Source organism: Pyrus communis, chromosome 17, assembly GCF_041283825.1.
Source record: "Pyrus communis isolate YQ-2024b chromosome 17, ASM4128382v1, whole genome shotgun sequence".
Classification (NCBI taxonomy): Eukaryota; Viridiplantae; Streptophyta; class Magnoliopsida; order Rosales; family Rosaceae; genus Pyrus; species Pyrus communis.
This window is the reverse complement of record NC_142581.1, coordinates 8,984,830-9,004,857: the sequence shown is the minus strand read 5'-3', so window position 1 is coordinate 9,004,857 and position 20,028 is coordinate 8,984,830. Positions and strand designations below refer to the sequence as shown.

Sequence of the window (20,028 nt, the reverse complement as noted above, 5' to 3'; positions counted from 1 at the left end):
CTCAGAGAAATAACTTTGGAGGACAGCAAAGAGGTGGTTATAGGTATTACAACAAATGCAGAAATTCGAATTCTAATAACCGACAAGGAGGATGGCAATCTTGGCCTGGTAACACAGACACTAGATTCAATATGCAACCTGAATGTCAGATATGTCAGAGAAGAGGTCATACAACTCCTAACTATTATCACAGAAATCCAAATTCAAATCAGGTTCATTTGCAGGAATGTCAAATATGTGGAAAACGTGGACACATTGCATTGGATTGTTATAATCGGGGGAATTTTGCTTATCAGAGAGCACCTCCTCCTCCTTCACTACAAGTTCATCAAGAGTTTCCTTATTCATCATCTTCTACTTTATTTCCTGGTTCTTCTTAGCCTAGTGCATCTCTTCATGCTATGCAAGCTCAACATGTGAATTCTTCTTCTCCTAATGATGTTTGGGTGGTTGACACCGGGGCTTAGCATCACTTGACCTCTGATGTTTTTAATCTTGCACAACCTACTCCTTTTGAAGGTTCTAACATGATTAAAATAGGCAATGGTCAAGGTTTGCCTATAAAGCACATTGGTTCTACTTTACTACACACTTCTTCACATACATTGTAATTGACTAATGTTTTACATGTTCCTCAAATTACTTAGGATTTGTTGTCTGTCAAACAATTATTTAAGGATAATAAGTGCTAGTTTATATGTGATGATGTGTGGCTTTATGTGCATGACAAGGTAACAAATTAGATCATTTACAGAGGCAAGAGTAAGCCACATGAGTTGTTTCAGATTCTAGTTGCAAGACCTATGAATTCTTTAGTGCAGATCAGTATAGTTTCAGCATATCTTGGGCAATATATCAAGTCTTCACTGTGGCATTAGAGGTTGGGCCATTGTACCAATGAAGTCTTGTCTTTTATTTTGAATAAGTCTCAGATTTCTCATGTAATTGATGACGTACATAAAATGTGTTCTCATTGTATTCAAGGAAAAATGTCTAGGCTTTCATTTCCTATTGAATCTGATATGTGTTTGTTACCTTTTGAGAAAATACATTCTGACATATGGGTGTCTTCTCCAATCAAATCCATTGAAGGGTATAAATACTATGTAATCTTTGAGGATGATTGTACCAGATTTATCTGGATTTTTCCTCTATGCAATAAATCAGATATTTTTCAAGTATTTGTGTAGTTTTATAATTTTGTAATTGTTCAGTTTGGTTTTGTTATTAAATGTATTCAATCCGATGGAGGTGGTGAATATCTTAGTCGACAGTTTAAGAATTTTTTGGTTTCCAAAGGCATGGTACATCAAATTTCTTGTCCTTATACCCCACAATATAATGGGTTTTTTGAACGAAGGCATAGGCATATTGTGGAAACAACAATTACTTTGCTTACTACAACAGGGTTGTCTCAATCCTTTTGGTTTCATGCTTGTGCTCATGTTGTGTATTTAATTAATCGGTTACCTACTAAGTCTTTACATATGGATTCTCCTTTTTTCTGCTTTGTATCACAAGCCACCTTAGCTGCAATATTTAAGAGTTTTTGGGACTGCTATTTTTCCTTATCTCATAACCTTATAACACTAATAAGCTTCAACCAAGGTTAAATTTATGCATTTTTCTTGGCTATTCAGTTGGATATAAGGGTTGTATTTGCTATAATATTTAGACTCACAAATTATTGATTTCTAGACATGTTGTGCATGATGAGACCATTTTTCCAGCCACAAGGATGCAGTGTACTCCATCTCAGTTATCTTCAGGGGTTTCTAACTCACCAGTGTCTTCCCCTATAGTGGTTACTCTTCCAGTTTTTGTTCCTCAAGTACATCAGACCAATACAGTACCGATATCACACAGTGACACAAGAATGCCAAGTGGTTCATTACAGTCAGTTTATAATTCTTCAACTTCAACTGTTAGTACTGCTCTTCGGAATCTGAAACATCTTCTTCAACAACTCATGGTAGTGCTACTCTTCCTACTCTGGATCAATCATCTTTGTTACCTGTCCATCATTCTGCACAACTTCAGGTATTACTTCCTATTTCTTCATCACATATTCTTCCCACCAATGTGTCTTACCTCTCTGATTCAAACAAGATTGAAAATTGGTGCCATATCTAGGCAGGATTATTCTGCATATTTAGCTTATTTTCCAGAATTAAAGTCATTGCAGCTGGACTCAGAATCTTGTTCTTTTGCTAGTTATTCATTTCTAGCCCAAGTCACTAATATTGATGAACCTAAGAACTTCAAGACTGCCTCTTCTGATAGTCATTGGCAGCAGGCCATGCAGGAAGAGTATGATGCTTTACAATCTCAAGGCACTTGGATTTTGGTTCCACCTCCTGTTAATCGATCTGTTGTCGGATGTAAATGGGTTTACAAACTCAAGAAGAATTTTAATGGTAGTATTGCTCGCTATAAAACAAGATTGGTGGCTCAAGGTTTTACATAGGAACATGGCATTGACTATTCTGAGACATTCAGTCCGGTTGTACGACATTCCACAATAAGGCTTATTTTAGCCTTAGCTACAAGACATAAATGGAAACTTAGGCAACTAGACATTAATGCCTTTCTTCATGGTGATTTACAAGAGAATGTCTATATGCAGCAGTTAGGGGGTTTGTTAGCTCTGAGAATCCTTCTTATGTTTGCAGACTTGTTAAGTCTTTGTATGGGCTCAAGCAAGCTCCTCAAGCTTGGCATTCCAAATTCACAATCTGATACTAGCTTGTTTATCAAGCATGATGTTATGCATGTGGTCATTCTATTGTTATACGTAGATGACATTATAATGACTGGTTTTGATGATACTTAAGTTCAACAAGTCATTAACAGTCTCGCAAAAATTTTTGAATTGAAAGATATGGGTCCTTTGACTTATTTCTTAGGGCTGAAAATTCAATACAAACAAAATGGTGATTTGTTTGTTCATCAATCAAAGTACACTAAAGAGCTTTTTCTGAAGGCTGGGATGGAATCTTGTAAACCTTGTATGTTAACTCAATTGCTTGCTTCTAAGGGCATTTCTCTCTCGGACTCAACTTTTTATCGTAGTATAATGGGTGCTTTGCAGTACCTTACTTTTACACGACCTGATATAGCACATTCGGTGAGCATTGTTTGTCAATATGTGCAGAATCCAACTGATCTTCATATGCACTTGGTCAAGAGAATTCTATGATATCTTCAAGGGACTCTGCACTGTGGGTTAACATACAAAGCTACTTCTGATGTTAGCTTATCTGCTTATTCTGATTCAGATTGGGCTGCCGACATCAACACTTGCAGGTCCATTACAGGTTATGTAGTTTATTTGGGTTCCAATCCTATTTGTTGGCAATTCAAGAAACAATCCTCTGTTTCTCAGAGTTCCACTAAGGCTGAATATAAGGCCCTTGCTCACTGTGCTGTTGATGTTTGGTGGATTCGAAATATACTACGAGATCTTCATGTTTATCTTCTATTTGCTCCTGTTCTTAATTATGATAACATTTCAGCCTTGGCATTCAGTACTAATCCGGTTTTCCACTCTCGTATTAAACATCTTGATACTGACTTTCATTTCGTTCGGGAAAAAGTATAAAAGGGTGATTTGCTAGTTCAATATGTCTCTACCACAAACCAAATAGCTAATATTCTTACCAAGGGACTTCATAGTCCTGTTTTTGTTCGGCATTGTATCAATCTTAACCTTGGAACCCCAGGTTAAGCTTGAAGGGGGGGAGGGGTAATAGCTATAGTTATCAAGAATGCCAGGTGGCAATTGTATCTGGTGATAGATGTTATTAGTACAAGATGTAGCTTACATAGTAAGCTTAGTGGTTATTAGTCGTAGTTACTATAAATAGCTGATTGTACGGTTCGAAGAGGGGTTAATGAGAATTAGCAATTCTTTACAGAAATCTCTCTCTCTCTCTCTCTCTCTCTCTTTCTCTTGCATTGAATTGTTCTTGATCTTTCTGTAAGCTTCTAAGTTGATTATGAATGGTGAACCATGCATCACCGTGGCTGTGTTTCGTAATAGAGTAACGCTACACTTATCATTTATTTGTATCATCCTTTGTACTATTTCACTGATAGAGATAGGCCTGGCAATGCATGTGGGTCTCATCTCTATTAGAGAAATGGTACAAATTGATGGTAAGATTAGGATTTTTGTTCGTAATACCATGCATAGAATAAGTTTCCCGATTTTCAATGAAAACTACTCACGTACACGTCGGTTTCTTTGTTTATTACTTTGTAGTGATCTGTAACTTGAATAGATTACGCAACTAAGTTAGTTAATTTGTATAGATTATGCATTAAGTCATGTTAATCTGTATAGATTATACAATTAAGTAACAAATACATGTTTAAACAATGCTAACAAGGGGTGCGTGGCGATATTCAATGATCTCATCATCGTGCTTTAGCTTTTGTCTTTCTTTAAAATTGTCTTATGAGCTCTGTCAGCTGTATGGTACGTGGTTCTTGAATTATTTTAGGCTCATCAAAATTATTTTGTTCCAATGAAGCTGAAGAATTATGTTATGATATTTTTCTGGAGAAGGGGATTTGAACTTGGTTACAATGTGTTAGCAAAATCATCAAAATTAAAGTAGGGACTAGTCGACACCAATACATAGGCTGGTAGTCTAACAAAGTATAGCAAACTTGTCGGAATATGGTAAAATCCTTCAAGATTCTAGTTTTTAGGGTTTAGACCTGCTGAACCAATTTTAAACTGGCGGCCATACCAGAAACCACGAATTGTGGTGCTCTCTGAAACTTTTAGAATGGCCGGCTTGCAATTTAATTTCAATATTTTCCTATCTTTTCGGTTTTATGGTCATATCATTTTGATTCCAAGCTTTGGTACTTCATGTATCAGACTGAAATTACTTCATCGAGTTCTAGCGTTGAAGAATGCAATTATGCATAAAAAAATTGACGTAATATATGACTACTTATAAATAAATGGATTCACTACTAATAACACCGAGACTTTTGTGATAAGACCTAACACATGTCGCGTTGTGCAAGTGGTTAAGTGGTGCAAGTGGTTAAGTGGAGACAATATTAGTGTAATTAGTAGTGAGCATGTTGATTTTCAAGGAATGAATTGTATCTCATTCATTCATCATTTTTAGTTACAAGAACAACAAAACATATATAGAGGAACCTATAGAAAACTAAGAGGAAAGCTACGGAAACAATGGAGAGTTAAGACCCCTCCATGACACCTCCACCTAACTTAAACCACTAATTCATCCTTACAATGATGATGAGGTCTCCACTCTACCTAACTAAACATCATCAAGGCTTGCATTATGCCTAAAGTAGATATTAAACTAAGATGCACTAAAGCATCACTTAAGTTTTAGCCGAAAGTTTGAATCCATGCATTAGCTAGCTTTCCATTATTCTATTCTTCCATGATACTCCATGATGCTTCCAACTCTTAGGAACCCTACTTCCAACCCTACTTCAAATAAACAACCATCCAATACTCCCCCTCAAGCTAGATCCAGAAGGTTGATGGATCCAAGCTTGGAGAGGAGTCTTTGAAACTGATGAGAGGCCAGAGGTTTGGTGAATATATCGGCCAGCTGATCGGAGCTTTTTACATAATGTGTCTGAATCACCTGCGACTGTACTTGTTCACGAACATAGTGACAGTCGACTTCAATGTGCTTCGTCCTCTCGTGAAAGACTGGATTTGATGCTATGTGCATAGCAGCCTGGTTGTCACAAAATAAGGTCATTGGTTGAGTCGTGAACACACCTAAGTCACATAGAAGTCCTTTTAGCCATATCAGCTCACACGCGGTTGAGGCCATTGCACGATATTCAGCTTCGGCACTTGATCTTGCGATGACAGTTTGTTTTTTGCTCTTCCATGTGACCAAATTTCCACCGACAAAGGTACAGTAACCAGTGGTGGACTTGCGATCGATGGCATTTCCTGCCCAATCTGCATCGCAGTACCCCATGATTTGAGTGTTGTCATTCTTCGTCATGAGGATGCCACGAGCAACGGACCCTTTTAAGTAACGTAAGATCCTTTTTACAAGGTTCAAATGCTCGATGGTGGGGGAATGCATGAATTGACTGGCTATACTCACTGAATATGAGATGTCAGGTCTGGTAATCATTAGGTAAATCAGCTTACCGACAAGCCTCTGATAGGAGCTGATATCCGAGAGTGGTGTGCCTCCCAAGTCAAGTTTAAGCTTGCTATCGAGAGGAGTAAGTGCAGGCTTAGCATCCTTGAGTAGGTCCATGACGTATTTTCGTTGATTAAGAAATAGTCCCTTGTGAGAAGATGCCATTTCGATTCCAAGAAAATACTTCAGCACCCCAAGATCTTTAATCGCAAATCTTTGTTGAAGTGACTTTTTGAGTGTGGAGATCTTTGCAGCATTATCACCTGTAATTATTAAGTCATCCACGTATATCAACACAACTAATTTGCTCGCAGCTCCCGTGCGAACAAATAATGATGAATCTGCATTACTCCTTTTGAAACCAACACTATGAAGAACTGAACTTAGTTTTGCATACCAAGCACGAGGCGATTGCTTCAATCCATAAATCGACTTATGCAACTTACACACCAAATCAGGCTCCTGGCTTTGAGGGTGTCCTGGTGGCAATCTTATATAGACCTCTTCTTCAAGATCACCATGTAGAAAGGCGTTCTTTACATCCATTTGGTACATGGACCAACCCTTATTGACGGCAACAGACAATAGGACCCTAACTGAGTTCATTTTTGCAACAGGAGCAAATGTTTCTTTGTAATCTACCTCAAATGTTTGAGTGAATCCTCGAGCCACCAGCCTGGCTTTATGTCTTTCAATTGAACCATCAGAATTAAACTTGATCTTATAGATCCATTTGCAGCCCACTGCCCTTTTTCCTTTTGGAAGTTTGGTGATGCTCCAGGTGTTATGTTGGTCCAGTGCTTTGAGTTCATCTCGCATTGCTTTTTTCCACACAACTTGGTTATTAGCCTCATGAAAGTTTTGAGGCTCACTGTGACTTGAAATGGTATTAAGAAAAGCAGCATGAGATGGAGTCACCTTTTGATACGACACGCAATTGGAGATTGGATACCTCGGTTTATATGTGACAAAATCTTGAAGTCTTGTGGGAGGTTGTCTATCACACCGAGGGTTGCGTCGAGGTACTGGAGAGTTGTCTCATCCTCGTTCAAATTATCAGCCACACTTTGAAGATTTTCTTGGTTGCCGCTGTTATCATCATCCACAGAACCATAAGGATGAGTGCCTTCATTGTTGACTTCAGTGAGTGGTGTAGGAGATTCATCATTGTTGTCATGGTTAGAACCTCTTTCGTTTAAAACATCTGGAGTGCTGATTTCATCTGGAGTGCTGATTCTTGGTAGAGGAAGCAGATCAAAGATACACTCCCCCTGACCTGTGGCTTCAAGTGACTTGCTGAAAAAAGGGTTAGCTTCATGGAATCGAACATCTTTGGATACAATGATTTTTCTCAGTTGGGGATCATAGCACTTATATCCTTTTTGTGTTGATGAATAACCAAGAAAAATGCATTTGAGAGCTCAAGGGTCCAATTTATCTCGATGGTGTGACTGAATATGAACAAAACAGACACAACCAAAGGTTCTAAGATGTGAGAGGTCGATTTTTCTTCCTTTCATGACTTCAAGGGGAGATTTAAACCCCAAGACTCGGCTAGGAAGTCTATTGATGATGTACACAGCCGGCATGGCTCATTGGGACCAAAATCTCTTTGGTACATTCATGTGTAACATTAATGCTCTTGTTTTTTCCAGTATGTCACAATTTTTCCTTTCGGCTACACCATTTTGTTGAGGTGTGCCAACACAGCTTGTTTGATGCATGATACCATGATTGCTTAAATATTGTGACATGAGATGGGACGTGTATTCGGTGCCATTGTCAGATATTAAAGTTTGAATTTGAGAAGAAAAATGGTTCTTAACAAGGTTGTGAAAATCCTTAAATACTTCCATCACTTCACTCTTAGACTTTAAAAGGTACAACCAAGTGGCTCTAGAGAAATCATCAACAAAGATCACATAATACTTATAACCATCGAAAGATTCAAACGTTGGTCCCCATACATCTGAGTGAACTAGTTCGAAAACTTTACTAGTCCTAGATAAGGATGGGTTAAAAGGCAATCTAGTGTCCTTAGACAAATGACAGGTTTCACACGAAATTAAATCATTCCCTAAATTTGGAAACAAGGATGACAAAACAGGTTGAGAAGGATGAGCTAGACGTTGATGCCACAATTGACTATCTTGGGATGGATTGGACTTGGCTTGAAATCCCCTGGGACTGCTCTTTGATATGTAATAGAGACCATCTAGATAAAACCCTTCACCAATCGTCTTCTTGGTGAGACAATCCTGAAAAATGACATTGTGAGGAGAGAAGATGGCTAAACAATTCAAGGTATTGGTGATTTTTCCCACATATAGAAGTTGAAATGGAAAAGAAGGAACATATAAGGCTACTGACTCAATTTTGTCCGACATTAAGTGGATATTTCCCTTGCCTAAAACCTTGGAACTCTCACCATTGGCAGTTGAGACTTGAGAAGGTTGCGAAAATTTTTCAAACTTTTGAAACTTAGAAACATGATTGGTCATATGATCTGTGGCACCCGAATCAACAATCCAAAAATCATGCATCATATTTACATTAAGAGCAGTTTTGAAAGCAGTCATGATACCTTGCATGTCATCTCGGGACATGTGTTGTGTGTCTGTCAGAAAACCAGCGAACTTGCCTAGCAAAGCTGTTGAGTTTCCATCTTCAAAAACGATCGTTTGATCACTCTTAACCTCTTCTTTCTTGCTTTGAAGATATGCTGCAAACTCATTTATGAGTGCAGCCGGATTTGCTGTGAAGCTCTTGAGTGCGTCAGACCCATGTAAGGTTGAGGTAGATGCATTGTTGGCTCTGTGTGGTGCACGGTTCAGTCTTTGTGAGCCCTTGTTATCCTTCATGAACTCTGGCTTTAATTCTGGATGTAAAATCCAGCATATCTCCTTAACATGGCCAGTATAGTTGCAATGTTGGCACTTCAAGTGTGGATTCTTCACTTTGTATTTTCTTTCGTTGGTTAGGTAAGACATTGCTTCAGTTACATTGGTCTTTGTGCCAATGTTCATGACTTTCCTTCGTACTTCTTCACGTTGGATTGTTGCACATACACTGGTGAAGGAAGGTAGTTCGGGGTTCATGAGTATGTGGCTTCGTAGGTCTTCGTATCCTGAATCGAGGCTTGACAAGAGTTGGAATATCTTGTCTTCTTCTGCCCTTTTCAGTAGCACGGACGCTTCAGTTGTATGAGGCCGATACATTTCCAACTCATTCCACATGTTCTTCATGCTGCCAAGAAGTTGAACAAATGGCTTTCCTTCTTGTTGCAGGTTGGAAATGTCCTTCTTTAGTTGAAACACACGTGCAACATTGTTTTGACTGCCATACATCTCCTTGACTGTCTCCCATAGCTCGAATGATGATTCAGAATAACTGAATATTTCAGCTAGTTTACGCTCCATGGAATTTAGGAGCCATGACATAACTAGCTGATCCTTGCAAAGCCAGTTTTCATATGTTGGTGAGGAAGCATCAGGAACTTCTATGCTTCCATTTATGAACCCTAGCTTGGACCTTCCACCTAGAGCAAGGCTCACTGCTCTCGACCAAGGTAAGTAATTAAACTCATTTAACAAGACTGAGCTTAACCTTTGATTTGGATTGACATCCACCTCAGACATATTTCCGGAAGAAAGAACCGGTGAACTTTCAGCATCTGACCTAAGAGGATTGTCTTCAGCCATCTTGAGGATTGATCACGTTCGGATGAAGCAGAAGCAGGTTATTTTTCCTGCTCTGATACCATGTTGATTTTCAAGGAATGAATTGTATCTCATTCATTCATCATTTTTAGTTACAAGAACAACAAAACATATATAGAGGAACCTATAGAAAACTAAGAGGAAAGCTACGGAAACAATGGAGAGTTAAGACCCCTCCATGACACCTCCACCTAACTTAAACCACTAATTAATCCTTACAATGATGATGAGGTCTCCACTCTACCTAACTAAACATCATCAAGGCTTGCATTATGCCTAAAGTAGATATTAAACTAAGATGCACTAAAGCATCACTTAAGTTTTAGCCGAAAGTTTGAATCCATGCATTAGCTAGCTTTCCATTATTCTATTCTTCCATGATACGCCATGATGCTTCCAACTCTTAGGAACCCTACTTCCAACCCTACTTCAAATAAACAACCATCCAATAGAGCAGCTAACGTGACTCTAAAATCTTGACATTTAGGACAATTAAGAGACATGGTCAAGTATTGAGGACAACATAATTTTGTTGTTGATGTGTTGGTCTTTGAGAGCAAATAAAATTGAGTTATTCAAGGCTATTGTGCAAAGGTTCCATTTCAACCTATACGAAAGTAGAAAAAGGAACAAAACCCTGCCGAAGCCGTCCCATTACTTATTTCTATACCCTTGTCTCTTTCTACAACTCATTGTCAGATGGCAGCCGGATCTTGCACATAAATGTTGTTAGACCTATAAACTTGTGCTACATTAGTGTGAGTTCAAACCACAAAATCTAAGATATGAATTCCAATATTATAGTCTGTAATAAGCCTCATGTTGTATGCATTCCCCTTCCATTTCAAAGCCATATAAAGGCTATGCTCAAGTTAGCAAAGCTCCTACACTAAAGAGGTTTTCATGTAACTTTTGTCAATACGGAGTTCAACCACAGGCGCTTTCTTAAATCTTTAGGACCAAACTCCCTTGATGGCTTCCCCGATTGTCAGTTTGAAACAATTCCAGATGGCCTTCCAGATTCAGAGACTGATGCAACATCCCTAAACCTCTCTTTGCTATTTGATTCCATGAGAAAAAACTTCTTGGCTCCATTTCGCAACCTCCTCTTAAAACTCAATGACGCGATGATTTCCTACAGTAGTGTTAGTCCTCCAGTGACTTCCGTTGTTTCAGATGGTTTCATGCCTTTTGCTATCACAGCTGCTGAAGAACTTGGACTCCCTATCGCAGTGTTCTTTACTTTGGCTACAGTCGGATTCTTGGGCTGTAAGCAATACCCCACTTTGGTGGGAAAAGGACTTGCACCTTCCAAAGGTCAATACATAAATGCTAATGAAGCAACTGTTTGATTTTTATGATGAATTGGTTGTGCCTAAACAAATAATGATTTTTTTGTTGACATATTTATGCGTTGCATTGCAGATGAGAGTTACTTCACAAATGGTTTTCTGGGTAAGGTCTTAGATTGGATTCCAGGAGTAAAAGCTATCTGTTTAGGGGATCTTCCCATCACCTTTCAAACTACTAATCCCAATGACATCAAGTTTAACTTCATGTTGGAAGCAGCTGTTGCAGTTCATAGAGCTTCAGCAGTTGTTGTTCATACTTTTGATGCATTGGAGCCAAATGTTTTGGATGCTTTGTCATCTATGCTTCCACATGTTTACACTGTTGGTCCTTTCCAGTTGCTTCTCAATCAGGTACCAGAAGACTTTTTGGAGGCTATGGGTAATCTGTGGAAAGAAGAAATGGAGTGCTTCAAATGGTTAAACGCCAAGGCACCAAATATGTTGTTTATGTGAATTTTGGCAGTTTAGCAGTTGTCACACCGCAACATCTTATTGAGTTTGGTTGGGGACTTGCAAATAGCAAGCTTCCATTCTTTTGGGTAATTGGACCAATTTGGTAGTTGGTGAATCGGCAATTTTTCCACCCGAGTTTGTGGCTGGAACTAAGGAAAGAAGTCTAATAACAAGTTGGTGCCCACAAGAGCAAGTCCTCAACCATCCATCAGTTGGAGTGTTTTTAACACACAGTGGTTTGAATTCAACCATTGAGAGTCTGTCTGCTGGAGTGCCTATGCTCTGTTGTCCCTTATTTGGCAAGCAACGAAGAAATTGGCTCTATACTTGTAATGAATGGGGTATTGGCATGGAGATCAGTAAGGATGCCAAGAGAGACAATGTCGCGAAGATTGTCAAAAAGATAATTGTGGGAGAGAAGGGTAAGAAAATGAAAAATAAGGCCATGGAGTGGAAGAAACTGGCAGAAAAGGCCACTGAACCAATTGGTTCTTCATGGACCAACTTAGACAATTTAGTGAATCAAGTGCTATTAAGGAAAGGCTAGGTGTTGTCCCTGGCAACCTTTATTGGCCTTAACTTTGTTGTTGTCGATGTTATTGTTGGTCTTAATTAACTTACAAAAATGTAGTGCTTAGAGGCTATTGTGTATTGTCTAAAACAGACCATACATACCCTTGCCTCATAGGCAATACCACCTTTTAGTTTTTTGTTTGGTTTGCTGGAAATTTTAGATTGACTTAGGGAGGTTTTTAGGGGACTTCAGTTTAATTTATGGGTGATGTTGTGGAGACTAAATTAGTAGACAAAATTGCGAACTAAATGATGCGTTACCAATAAGAATGAGCATGTTAACCAACGCTTAAATTATAATCCAATCAACTTCCATGTCATTTAGTTTTCAAAATTTTGTCTACAATTTTAGTCTCCCTTGCATTACTCTTTATTTATTATATTGTACACAACTTTTATTTTGGTTATTTTTTTAGTTTTGTTGGTAGTGTTAGTTTGGTCTTTTCACTTCTTTTGGGTTGACAAAGGGTATTTTTAATAGGTAGGAGCCGGACCCTATCCAACAATCCAAATGAGCCAATTCCACTAATAAAAATATATAAACCCAGATTGGCTTGGACTCATTTAATAAAAAAATTTGAGTTCGGATCCACCAAAAATAAACCTGGCCCGTGGCCAACCCTACTTGTAAGTGGTTTGTAGCTTAGCTGGTTAGAGCATTTGTCATTGCACCTGAGGTTCCGTGTTTGAATCTCTCTCTTTGTAGTTTAATGTACATTTTATATTGTTTGTCAAAAAATAATTTGGGGAAAATGAAAATGGTAAATAATGGTTAAGCTGATAGTTAGACATATGTAGAGACCACTAATGATATAACGATAGATTTACGATAAGGGGTAAAGAAATAAATTGGTATCGGATTCAACATTCACAAAATTTGAACCTAAACGTCTTAATTATAAATGAATGAAAATAACACTTACCGTAATACTAAGTGTTGTACACATGCATTGTTCCGAAAGCTTCATTTTATATCTAGAAATACACAATTGTTTGCAATCAAACATATGATTATTAATCAACTATCTAGTGCAAAGGAATATATTTGGCAATCATGCAAGGGAAGAAAAATTTGACAAAATACACATGTCGAAAACACTTAATATTACAGAATCCATCAACAGTATGGAAGTAGAAGATTAAACCAAACATATATTACATTACAATGCTTAAAATGTGATGGAAACAATTGCGAGGGGATTTGATTCAGATGACCGTTCCCCTGCCGGTAACTGGCGAGACTAACGTTTCCATGTAAACGGTGACTTCCGACTGAGTCCCGATAACAATGTTTCTAAACGTCTTTCCCTCCGGATTATATATACAACGCCAATATGTTTCGCTTGTAGTCCAACAAAACTTCGCCATTCTCTAAAATGCATAGAGGCTTGAAAGATTCCTTGCACTCTTCAGGTAGGATCTGATCCGAAGGAATTTTTACCACTTTAGTCCAAGATTTTGCGACTCCGTACTCCTTCATCACCCATATCCGAAGATCCGTCTCCATTGGGTAAGAATACACAAATAGACAATTTTTACTAACACCAACTCCCACAAAGACATAGTTTTTGTTGCCGAGGTAGGGCAATGGCAACATATGCTTAAATTTCTCATCTGCTAAATCGAAAGACAAAATTTGCGAAGCAAACATATTAACTTCTACCCAATGTAGAGCTCCGTTTAATAAGCAACCCTTCCCGTTCAACTGAAAGTAATTGATGTGATCATCGTCAGCACTCTTCCTCCATGAATCAGATTTGAGTGAGAAAACTTGAATCACGACTTCTTTAGAACCACATGTAGTTTTAGATGATCCTTGGACTACCTTGTAATCATCCGTGGTGGGATCATTACCAAATCCATAAAACAGCGAACCGAAACCTGAATAAAGAGGTTTTGGTAATACCTTGGACTGCCTAGTACAAGGGTTCCATATGATAATTATGTTGCAGTTTACATTTAGGCATATCACGCCGTTGCAGGAACCCACAATTCGTGTAAGAACAATATCCGGGATCCTCACTGGAAAATCAGGCTCTTTACCTGTGACATGAACATGAGCATCACTTTCTTGATCCGCCAATGCGACGTGGACAATGGAGTGGATACACGCGGACGAGATAAGGAGGGTGAAGTTTCTGGTGTTGTTGATGCATGTGAGTACAGCGTGGCTGAGGTGCTTCGTAACAAATGAGAATCGGAGATTAAAGCGCCCCATGACTTGCATACACACCGAAATTGGAGTAAAGATTTGACTGGGAGCCTTGAGAGGATCTCGATAATAATGTCGTTGTAGTCAGTGAGAGGTACTCGTTGATGGAGTTCACTATCAGAGGGGACTTGTGGTTGCTTCAGCTGCCGGGGGCTATTGGGGCCGTCCGCCGTGGTAGTGTTGCTTCCAGGTGCTGGCGGGAGTTTCGAAGTGGAGATTCTTGGAAAAAGGAGGTAAATACAAGAACAACCCCTTGAGTTTGTCTTTGCAGAAAGCATTGTGTCGACAAGGTACTTCTCGAACTATATATAAAAATTGGGAATGTCTGAATGAACACACATACTTCCTTACAACACCCAAGCACTAAAAAATTATTAAAAAATTAAAAATTAAACTAAAAAATATATGTTATAGACAAATCAAATTTCGTGAGATTGCTTAGCTTTCTTCATTCTTTTGTTTCTCCGAAAGCTATGCACTTCCACCAGCCTTTCATTCAACTACCTTCAAATTTTGGTCGAAGTTCCTCGAAGATCGTAGCAACGATTTACTAGCTATCACCAACAAATCTGACAGTTAGTAAATAGCATTTCACTCGTTCAAAAAGAAAAATGTTGTATGTTTCTCATTTCAAGTCATAATACCACTCAAACTATCTATTTAAAAAAAAAAAAAAAAAAAAAAAAAAAAAAAGAACACATCAAGCTCGAATAGATACGAGTAGTCAACTACATTCAAACAAGGAGTTAAGTACAAGTTTTTTTTCATTCCAGTTTGGTACCTAATAAAGTCATAATTCTGAAACACTTTCATACATCTGTTGAGTTTTTCGCCCTAACCTCCGTTAACTAATGACGTGGCACCCACGTGGACAATGATTGGGTACCACGTGGACATTAAATATAAAAATTAAAAACTAGGGTACATCTTAGTTTATACTACCCTGAAATTTCTGGGTTTTCAACATTTCATACATCAAGCTTTTTTCATCCTAGTCTGGTACCTACAGTGATAATTCTTAGACAATTTCATACATTTGTTAAGTTTTCTGTTAAAACAGCAGTTAACTTGTAACGTGGCTTCCATGTGGACAATGACTAGGCGCCATGTGTCAACCTAGGGCCCACGTTGACACGCTCGACCCTGATATTCCCTGAACACCAGGGTAGGTACGTGCTGGCCGACACTCAAAGGTGACGAAGCCATATTAGGATGCATGAGAAATAATAATTATAAACAATACTTATAAATTTAAATACAATGATTATGCAAATGAGGAACGTGTTCAGAGCATACAATCTAACTAGAACACTAAAGGGAAGAATATAAAATTGAATGAATAGAAGAATGGATCCTACATCAAGAGGACTCAAAGATGCTGATGCGGAAGTGCCTTGACGCCGGGATTGTACACCTCGATTCTAAATCCTGAAACAAACATGCGTTGATCAAATTGATATATATATATATATATAATACTGAAACGGTTATCAACATACTAACCCCCAAAGTTTTATGAAAACTCAATAGCATAATATGTAATAGGTTTTTCCGAAAACCCTAGCATGCCATAAAACCTTTCATGAAACATATATCGTATAGTGTGCTAACTAGTGGTATCATATATAAATATCTTCCGGCTGAAGCCATCTACCAACGCCCGACCGAAGCCAATATAAGTATCTTCCGCCGTAAGCACAAAACAGTGCCCTACACACACCTGCCCAAAGGCAATATAAGTATCATCTCCCATACGCACAGAACAGTGCCCTACACATGCCCGCCCAAAGGCAATATAAGTATCATCGCCCGTAGGTAGAACAGTGACCACTAGATACGCACAAAACCATTGAATATAATCTTACCATAAAACATATATCATATACCTCAAAACCTCTTTATAGTATATAGTTATCCATCATGTATACTACAAAGAGTGTAAGTTCGATAAAATATGGTATTCCAAAATATTCTCAGTAAAGTATGATAATCATAAGGTGTAAATTTAATTTACTCATAAAACATAACCATTAAGTCATGCTTTTCATGTATGCATTTCTACTATTAAAACATGCATTTTAGAAGGGGTCCACTCATAGATACTTCGCCACCGAAGAGCCACGCAAACTAGCGAAGACGGAAATGCCACAATAAATACACCTAAGCACATAAAGGGTCCAATTAAAAAAACTCTATTCAAACGATTGGGAAAACGGACATAAAAAAACAGATTCAAGACGTCGAATTACCCTAAGAGGGGTCCCGGGTAAATTTCAAAAAAGTCAACAAAAAGTCAACATGGGAATATTCCATTGGCTCTGAAATGGGTTGGGCTAAAGGGTCGTGGTTTGGGCCTGAGTTCAATGGCCCAAAGGCCTAGGTTTTGGGTTGCTCACTTTAGTTTTGGGCTTGGTTGCACAAAGGTTTTGGGCTCGGCTTTAAGGGCTGGACCCAAGATTGGGCCGGGTAGCTTGGCCCAAGGATTAGGCCGAGTTAATGTCTCTGGGTTGAGCCTGGCCTGTTTCCAGGCCGGTTTCAAGGACGAGGAAAGCCAGAGCTTTCCAAGCTCAATTCAACCCCAAAACGTAACCAAAACAAGTCATGCAATATACCAAAATGAAGCCCAAGGAACAAGGAAGAGATTCGTACCAAATTCAAGGTGTGTGGTGGCTGGCCGGAAAATGACCTACAACTTACGGGGTTCGCCAGAAAATATGGAGAATGCTTCCTCGAGTTGTTCCTGCATTCAAACCACCCTAAACTAACCTAAAACATGATCTAAAGGGATCTTATGAGGCTTACCTTAGTTGCACTGTTGAAAACTTTCCAGTAAAGTGCAAGCATAGTGACTGTGCTCCAGTGCAGGCCAAGAAGATAGGGAGAGTGATTGGTAGAGGGGTGAGGGAGAAAAGGATGGTCAAGGGGGTGGTGGTTGTGTATGAGTATGTAAGTGTAGGTGTGTGTGTGTGGGAGTGCATCGAAAAGGAACGGAGAGAGTCAACAAAGGTGGAGGGTGTGAGAGAAAGAGAGAGAGAGAGAGAGAGAGAGAGAGAGAGAGAGAGAGAGAAGAGATACGATGCACGGGAAAATAAGGAGGGAAAGAAGGAAAGAAATGGGCGGGGGGACCAAAATCAAGGGTGGGCCCTTTGGGCACACCTAGGGCTGGGTTCGGTTCAAAACGGTTCGGTTTTTTGCCTAAACTGAAACCGAACCGAAATTTCGGTTCGGTTCATTTTTTTTTTTGGTTCGGTTTTTTTCGGTTTCGGTTTTTTCCGGTTTAGTTTTGGTTTTTTTCGGTTTTTATTTTTATTTTTAAATGATGTAAATGGAAGGAACCTACCTATCAACCTCCCAGTTCTCATATATTAGAGAATTGAGAGCCTCAAAATCCTGAATATATTCAAGTAATTCAACTACTTGTGATCAAGTAGAACGAATTCAAATTTTCAAAAGTTAAGCAAATACATAAACATATATTCTTCAAGGAAATGTACATCTCTAAGATTCAAAATTCAAAAACTTTAAAATTTACAAAATCATGAAATAACTTAACAAATTAACTGATCGATGCAAATAAAAAAAAAAGAAGCAATTGGGTTCTTCTAAATACCATAATCGGACTTCAATAGCGCATGCCCAGTGCCCACATTCAAATTCATAGTCAAGTCAACAATAGATCTAGAAAATTCCAAAACATATTCAGAGAAAAATACAAACTTTTTCACCTTAAATTACATAAATTTCAAATGGGTAACCATACAATTAAAAACCTATGAACTGACAAATAAATAAAACCACAACCTTTGTTGCAGCGATATCGTCATGATCGTCGCAAGCTCTTTCAATTCCTCTTTTCGTCGGATCTCGAAAAGGGCGAGGGAGAATCATGGTTTGGAAGAAGGAATCCGCGAGGAGGACAGGAGAAGACTGGAGAGAGAGTGATTTGGAGGAAGAGAGGAAGGAGAGGGAGAGGGAGGGAGGGAGAGGGAGAGAGAGAGAGGAAGCAAAGGCAAAGAGGAAGCAGCGGACGGAACAGAGAGGTGTTTGAGATCTGAAATGAAATGGGAGAGAGACGGCTAGGGTTTGTAAAGTTAAGAAATTTTATAAAGCATTAAACATAAGAAACCTATAAATAAATTACTGGTACAATTATAACAACACAAAGCCTATAGTCAAGTTGGCTTGCAACAACCAACCCCAACCCGCAGGGAAAGGGTTCAAACCCTGACGGCAACATGTATTTTTTAGTATTTATATATGATTTTTTTTTCAGTTCGGTTCAGTCCGGTTCGATTTCCAAACCTTAAAAACCGAAACCGAACCAGCCAAATTTGGTTCGGTTCGGTTTGGTAGTTTTGGTTCGATTTTTTTCGGCCTCGGTTCGGTTTGGTTTTCGGTTTTTTGAACCCACCCATAGGCACACCATTTAACATCAAAAAGCAATATTTTAAACAAATAAAACCCAACCAAAGTAAAAATACAGAAATACCCCTTCATTTCGTAAATTACGGGATGGGTTGTTACACACATAGATATTAAAAATTAAAAATAAAGATGAAGGGATTGAAAACATTGAGTTCCCAGCGAGTTTAAAACTAAACCTGGGCAGACCTGGCCTCGCGCACCCCCAACACATTGACACAAAGATCAAAGTTTGGTGTCGAATTCGAAACAACGGAGTCTGGAGAACCGCCTCTGATCCGAAGATAACTTTTCGACGACGGGGACAGGGTATATTCCATGAGGCATTACGAGAATTTGTTCCTGAACAAGCGACTCAGTTGCTAGGAAAACGAGAGGGGTCCTCTTCCCAGGTTCGCGGTTGGAGCAATCGATGCAAGCAGAGCAGGTGAGCCAGACGAGATCGCTGTCAGTATCAGAAACGAGAAAGAGGCGAGGTGGAGGAGTGTCGATGCAGAGATCGACGAAGTACTGTCCAGAATTTCCTGTCATCTTAGTTTAAAGTAAAATATCGCTTGTAGAGAAATTCACCTGTCATCTTCTTCAAGGGCTTCTAGAGATGGTGGTGGTGTGGCATCTTCAAGAATTTTCTGGGGAATCAGACCTTGGAACTTATTAAACTTGGCAGGAATTCTTGAAGAAGACTTGGTGAGTGAAATTGCAGTGCAGCCATTGAACATAGAGTGAGAAGAAGATAAGGGCAAATGTGCAAAGAATGAGGAGTTGGATACTGAAGAAGAAGAAATGGAGCAGAAGTGAAACAGAAGAAAGGGAGCAGAAGTGAAACAAGCAATATGGGGATGTGGAGGAAGCCATCAATGAACTCGCTGCTGACACCATCATTACTTGTACAAAAGTTGGAGAGATTTTGTTTTTTATTAGATAAATATTATTTTTATTTCTTTTGTGATTGACTTGAGTATTGAGTGAAGATCTTTATAGAAATTAAGAAGAAAATCAATCAAAGTGAATTTATACATTTTAGAAATAATTATAAAATGCACTACTAAAGTTTAGAAATGCTAATAACCTTCTCACTTATTTTTTCAGTTCAACTCTCATTTCTTTTAATGTCAAGTGTGCTCTAGTGG

The 20,028-nt window shown here is 38.7% G+C and overlaps 2 protein-coding genes and 1 pseudogene across 2 annotated transcripts; 1 reads left to right on the top strand and 2 right to left on the bottom strand.

Moving 5' to 3' along the window:
* Positions 1 to 2,481: 2,481 nt before the first annotated feature.
* LOC148689399 (uncharacterized) lies at positions 2,482 to 9,586 on the bottom strand. The gene is made up of 4 exons (XM_088688465.1): positions 8,752 to 9,586; positions 7,120 to 7,545; positions 5,825 to 6,430; positions 2,482 to 2,543 (listed from the first exon to the last, which is right to left on the bottom strand). The coding sequence occupies exons 1-4, from the start codon at positions 9,584 to 9,586 to the stop codon at positions 2,482 to 2,484; spliced, it is 1,929 nt and encodes a 642-aa protein (XP_088544591.1).
* A 758-nt stretch (positions 9,587 to 10,344) lies between these two features.
* Positions 10,345 to 12,507, top strand: LOC137749466 (7-deoxyloganetin glucosyltransferase-like; annotated as a pseudogene).
* A 1,072-nt stretch (positions 12,508 to 13,579) lies between these two features.
* LOC137709116 (F-box/kelch-repeat protein At3g06240-like) lies at positions 13,580 to 14,482 on the bottom strand. Its single transcript, XM_068448241.2, has one exon. It carries the CDS (start codon positions 14,480 to 14,482, stop codon positions 13,580 to 13,582), a length of 903 nt encoding a protein of 300 aa, XP_068304342.2.
* Positions 14,483 to 20,028: the final 5,546 nt, after the last annotated feature.